Source organism: Pavona decussata, unplaced genomic scaffold, assembly GCF_977016875.1.
Source record: "Pavona decussata unplaced genomic scaffold, jaPavDecu1.1 SCAFFOLD_11, whole genome shotgun sequence".
Taxonomy (NCBI): Eukaryota; Metazoa; Cnidaria; class Anthozoa; order Scleractinia; family Agariciidae; genus Pavona; species Pavona decussata.
This window is the reverse complement of record NW_028145434.1, coordinates 1102056-1108062: the sequence shown is the minus strand read 5'-3', so window position 1 is coordinate 1108062 and position 6007 is coordinate 1102056. Positions and strand designations below refer to the sequence as shown.

The following is a 6007-nucleotide window of genomic DNA, read 5'->3' as shown; positions in this document are numbered from 1 at the left end:
TTCTGGGAAGAGAGGTCAACCGGTTTTTCAAATCCTGATCAAACAGACAACATTTGCCGTACCCGTTTTCAGACCTGTCTGACAAATTTCACACTGTTTTCAGACGATAACGTATCCCGCACTTTATAATTTTGGACAATATATTTTGGATATTTGTCTTTTTCTTCACCCTCAGTCCGGCGGTGCTCCTACGGTTCCCTTACAAACCGTATTCACTGTCACACCAAACCGGCTCAAGGGCTCGCATTTCCTCTGGGACTACACATTCATAAGAACATGTAGGTTATAACGGAGTTAGTATTCGCAAGAGATTATGAGGTAAGAGAGCGAATCCCCCATACATGCCCCTCTTCCTATGGAAAGTTTTCAATCTATTTTTGTTTGCGTTGCTATTTTAATGTGGACATCTTATTGGTCAGTTAGAATGACATTATCATGGGGCACAGGGGGATTCGCTCTCTTACCTCATAGTCTCTTGGTATTCGGCAGTCCCTGGCGATTGAATATCATTGGGAGGTGGAGTGCTGCTATTGGTAGGAAAATGTTTTTCTCATTCCTAGACCTGAGACCAGTTAAAAGGGGTCCAGATCTCATTTCACAGAAGCAAAGAAAACTCTCACGGACGTACAAGCGATCACAGTATCACCTTTGTTTTACTCTGTATTTCTCGATCTAAAGTCCAGTTATGCAACATACAAATGATGACGTAGTGTAACACTTGTGGGTTGTGCCTAAAACTGACAAACACACGCATGCGCCATACTTCTGACTCTTTAAAGCTTATATATCAGACTTTTTTCGGGAGAGGGAGTCGGGGCGAAACGAAGAAAAGAGAAAGAACTCCCCCCCCCCCCCCCTCAGCTACCCCTCCCCTAAGGAAGGCGTGATAAAGTGATAAAGAGGTGAAAGCTTATGCAGTTACTTTCTTATCATAGAAGCCCAATAATCCTGATTGTTCCATTAGAAGGACAACACTTATTCTGCCTACCGATGGCCCTTACTGTTAACAAGGAATACACTAGATATTTTTAAGTATTTGTACAAAGATTTCATTCCAAAAGCAAACCAACCACTAACCAGCCCTCAGTTTACTTGATAGCGTGCACCGGTATCGCAGAGGTCATGAGTTCGAATCCCGTTTAAGCTGCTTGTTTTTTCAGGATTTTTTTTCGTACACCACTGCGATGGTCTCTCATTTATTAAAAATAATTTTAAAAAAAGTGAAAAAAAAAACTATTGACAGAGTAAACAATACCCGGGGGTACTTTCCGATTTTCCGTTGGAAATTCTGGAAACTTTCCGTGTGAAACAAACGTTTTAAAAGTTTTTTTTTTTTTTTCATCCTGGGCGAAGAACCTTGCATTCAGTTTCAAATTTGTCAATCTCACTGGTAGATCAGGTAGATCAAAAATCTTACGTAATGCAACAATGGTGAAAGACAGACAGCAAAATGTACATGGCAATTTTGTGCAAATGGAGCGGTAATTTTTGTTCCAACCGGTTTCAACGGGAAAAGTGGAACTGCGAAAACACAGATGACTCTTCAAAAACTGTTTTCAACGTCTTCGTAAATACTTGTGAGAAATACATGAAGTGCAAAAGAATAAAAAATGTGAAGAAATATAAATAATTAAAGGTTCATTGTTTGGAATGACACAATTTCCTGCCAAAAAGAAACTCTTGCAGTGCTAGACCTTGTATCTCTGCTTTCCTTGTCAGTTATTACTATAATGTCAAATGTTGACAGTCAACACACTAAGCATTGCGACCATTAGCATTTCACATTTCAAGCGCAAAGCAGTCGATGGTGGATTACAAGGGTCTATTAAGTAGTTATTGCACAAGTCCCCACGACAGCATAGTGTGCAATGTCTTGTTTTTTGAAATTTTCCTGTCGTGTACGTAGTGTTATACTGCTCGCACTCTGACGCGCAGTATCTTGTATACTGATGTAAGGAAACGTCCCCCGGTGGTTCTTTCTTATAAACTGCACAGTATTCGTTGTCGCATGCGCCCTTTATTACTCCGCCCAGCGATTCAGGAGTGCAGTTGTTAGCCTTCGAGTCGCATTGATAGCATTTACCACCTGAAATAATAATTAAAAAATTAAATGTGAGAAAGGCAAATCATATATGTCAATTTGAGAAACGAAACCATTTATGAGTTACAGACTAGAGTCCACTTTAGCTATCCACTCCCAGTCGTTCTGGGAAAAAAAAACAAATTTCGAGCAACACACTGCATTTTCTGCTCCAAACTGCGGCCAAACCGTCTAAAACGCGCTTTGCACTAAAGAAAGTGATTGTTTCCTTCGTTAAAAAGAGTCTTGTCTGCGAAAGTTGATTTCCAGCATGCACAGAATTCAAAAAGAGTAGTAGCTTTTAAACGAGAAAAACAACAAGAATGCTAAAACTTGCCTAGGTTTCAGACCCGAGATCCTCATCAATTGACACTGATGTTTTCAGAGAGTCCAGTCTACATGGAATTGAACTTTCGAATATATATAAAATTATTTAAACTATTAGTCTTCAGAGAGAGAAACACCATGCAGCGAAAACCTACCTTCACATCTTAGATATAAGAAGGCTGCGCCCAGCAACACGGAAAAAGTAAATGAAATACAGGTAGCGACCGTCACCATCCTGTAACCAGATTGTTTTCGTGGAATGACGCCTGTCAAAAGAGGAAAAATCATCAATGGCCAAAGTCGGACTATTTGTCAAAACCGCGTTAACCCTTATTTTACTCGAGAGCGGAACTTTCCCCTCGTACCAAGGTGCGAGTCAAGATATATGAAAGATTCTCTCTCATATAGAGGCTCATTTTTATGGAATTTTGTTAATTACGACGACAAGGAGGCAGCAGAGTCCCCGAACTTTAACTATCTCAGAAAGCGGGTTAGCGCTGAGAACTATTTTTAAGATTTTAAGTTTGACTGTACAGTCTGCATCAACCACACGTTACAGACAACGGAATTTTGTCTACTATTAACCTACTATTATTATACCTGAAATATTCTAAAGTAACCTAGATTAGGTTAGTTTGGGTGTAAACACACGATCCCACAAGCTTACAGCCCTTGAAAACCATCGTGTTTAAATAAAGATTATGTATGTATATATATTGTAGCCGTATGAAAAAACGTTTAATAGTGTAGAAGTAAAGGGGGTCATTTTAACAACTTTGTGGCTGCTCATTGAGTAAAGGCCCATGCAGACGGCAGGATTGAATGGACGGTCTATACCAGTCTTTTGTGACAAGATTAACGACCAGTGAGAGGTTATTCTTTCTAACCTTCAACTGTTAGAAATTCAAATCAAATAACCTTCTGCGTTGGGGAAGGCTCTGAAGCGGCTTCACACTGATTTTCATGCTGTTCCTAATCGTAGGTTAATAACCATAAAATTTTCAGGTTGGTTAAAGTCTTGTCAAGGGAGTCATTAATGAAGAAGGAGCACTGAGGCCACTACAATCGCTCCATTGAGCTGGTCATGCTGTTAGCGCATTTTGGAAATATGTAGTAGGCGAATACAGCCGCCTCTTATCGCTTCCCGTTTCAAGGGGTTGGCCGCGGGCAGGGAGCGATTAGAGGCCCCTTCATGAATTCTTAGGCTAGAAGAAAGGTGTTGACATGTGTTGAACTAGAGCTTGATTTTGAAGTACATGTATAGTAACACGAACTGCAACTGAATTGAATAGTAATTGACTTCCATTTTTTCCGCATGAGAAGTTATCAGCGAAATTTTATACGTCTTGTCTTACGTGAAACCTCAATCATTTGACTTCTAATAAAATGGTGTCTTAACTGACTAAATATCAAAGCAGCTGACCCATCTAGACAGGTACAATCTTATTCTTTCCCAAGCTACAAAGTTCTAATAGAAAAAAGTCAGTATCTATGATGACTCTGTGACTCGACTTCAATTGTCGCGGTCACCGCGAAATGTTCAAAATACTTCTTTCTCTCTGTAGTATGCATAACTTATGTATTGATTTGGAAAACTATGAGGTAGTGTGGCTGTAATTTGCGGAGAAGCAAACAGCGTGATTGAGTTCCTTGGCTCTTTGATCCGTGCTATCTCGTCAGCTTGCCTATGCTTGAGACGACAAACCATCATTATGGATGGCGAACGATTAACAGTTATCAATGTAGCTCTTTTAGCTGGTTCCCTAGTTACCTTCAATTTGTAGTTACCTAAAGTCCAAGATTCGGTGTAAAGTCCCTTAGATGCCCAAAACAAGCACTTTTGAAGGTACAAGTGGCTTTGGCAACGTCCTCTACATCTTGCAATGACGTCTATGTTTGTGTCACGCTTCCAAATGTAAAATAATGTCTTGTAGTATATTCTGAATATAATTTATATTGTTTTCATTGACGTCAGAATGAAAGCAGTCGGCATGCGTCAAGCGTAGATAAATACCGGCAAAATTACAGCATTGTTTATATTCGTTTTGTAACTATAGAAACTATTCACGGAATTGTGAAGCTATGTTCCTTTTAATGTGTAATTAGAGTGTCATGAAACAGTCATATCACCAGCAAATGTTGTTCATTTCATGTTCACTCCAGCAATTCTAGCACATCCGTCTGTTACCCTATGGATCACGTTAATGTTCTTACATATGAAAATGTTTTTAAATCAGTAATAAGCAATTGAGTGGTCGTCTTGTGTTCATCTTCTTGTGTTCATCTCCCCCTTTATTTTATGGCTCATTTTCGGGTAACGCTAATTTGCCTCTGTTGCAAACCCAGTCATTGGAAAACTAGAATACCGTACGAATGAAATACAGCCTCGTTCGCATTGTTGAAACATTCTGGGATCGAGGGTGGAATGAAACAGTTTACTGGCGCGTGCAAGCAAGGGAACAAGAAGGGAACAAGGGAAATACGACATCACTCTTTAAGACTTGGCTGGACAACAGATTAATAACCACTTCTTACTAGCAATTCAAGTAATCAGGTCGCGGGTTACGTCAGGAGCAGTTGGCGGTAGCGCGCGTGCTTTGATCAGTCATACCTGCGCTAAAATTACCAGCAAAAACATGTACACCGTAGACTGATTTAAATTGTTGCTTCCAGAGCCAAGTGGAAGATATCTTAAGTACTATCTCAAGTACTATGCTAAGCAACTGAAACAAGCTACAATCGGTTTCTAACTGTTTGTTTAAGTTACATTCCATTTCCATCTTAGTCTTCCGTCTTCAATGACACTTAGAATTTTGCTGAAAGTGAAAAGATGTAGTAATCTACACCAGCAGTGGACCATTGTTTATTGTATTTCCACCTATACGACCACGGATAAGGTTTCCACTGAGCGAAAGCATCTCGTACGCGACCACCAGTTTAAAGCCGGCGACAATTTGTTGTAAGGAATTTATTGATAGTGCGAAGGCCTCTTCGGCGTAATCCAGCAACCATCTCTTCTCAGGACCATGTCGTAGTGGTAATATTAAAACAACAGTATACGTAGTCGCGGCATAAATGGCTACTTGTTTTCACTGACGACAAACAGATCTAAAAAAACAAGTCGAAAACGAAATCCTATTTATGCAAAACCGCGATTCTTGGGCAGTCAATTAAAACTTAACTATTTCAACTTCCTCGTTTGATTCGTCTAGTTCAGCTAATGTCAATTCTATAAGGGGTTGTCCGTTTGTAGGATAGCAACTGAACAACCGTCTGCTAATGACAGAATGAATGACAGTTCATTGGACGGGTCAAAAACTAAATTCTCATTTATGCAAAACCACGACTCTCGTGCAGTCAATTTATACTTAATTGTTTCCTTGTTTGATTCGTCAAATTCAGCCAATATCAATTCTATAAACGGGTTTGTCCATTTATAAAACAATAATAATAGCCAGTCTGTTGTAGTTTGTCTGCAGTTTGTTTGCATTACAATGAATATTGCAAATTCATCTCTCTTGACAGTTGACTGGCTCTCCGCGCTCTAGTCCTCCGGGGGTTTTAATAACTGTAGCTATTTAAATGCAAATACTATAGATT

General features: G+C 39.6%; 1 protein-coding gene across 2 annotated transcripts; it reads right to left on the bottom strand.

The window, feature by feature from the left end:
* Positions 1-644: 644 nt before the first annotated feature.
* Positions 645-4335, bottom strand: LOC146488096 (uncharacterized). 2 transcript variants are annotated; one of them, XM_085121243.1, is made up of 3 exons: positions 4196-4335; positions 2563-2673; positions 645-2086 (listed from the first exon to the last, which is right to left on the bottom strand). In XM_085121243.1, the coding sequence occupies exons 2-3, from the start codon at positions 2639-2641 to the stop codon at positions 1734-1736; spliced, it is 432 nt and encodes a 143-aa protein (XP_084977369.1). In that variant the 5' UTR covers positions 2642-2673; positions 4196-4335; the 3' UTR covers positions 645-1733. The 2 variants fall into 2 exon arrangements, with proteins under 2 accessions (XP_084977369.1, XP_084977363.1); XM_085121237.1 differs by having other exon boundaries at positions 4179-4332.
* Between the last annotated feature and the right edge of the window lie 1672 nt (positions 4336-6007).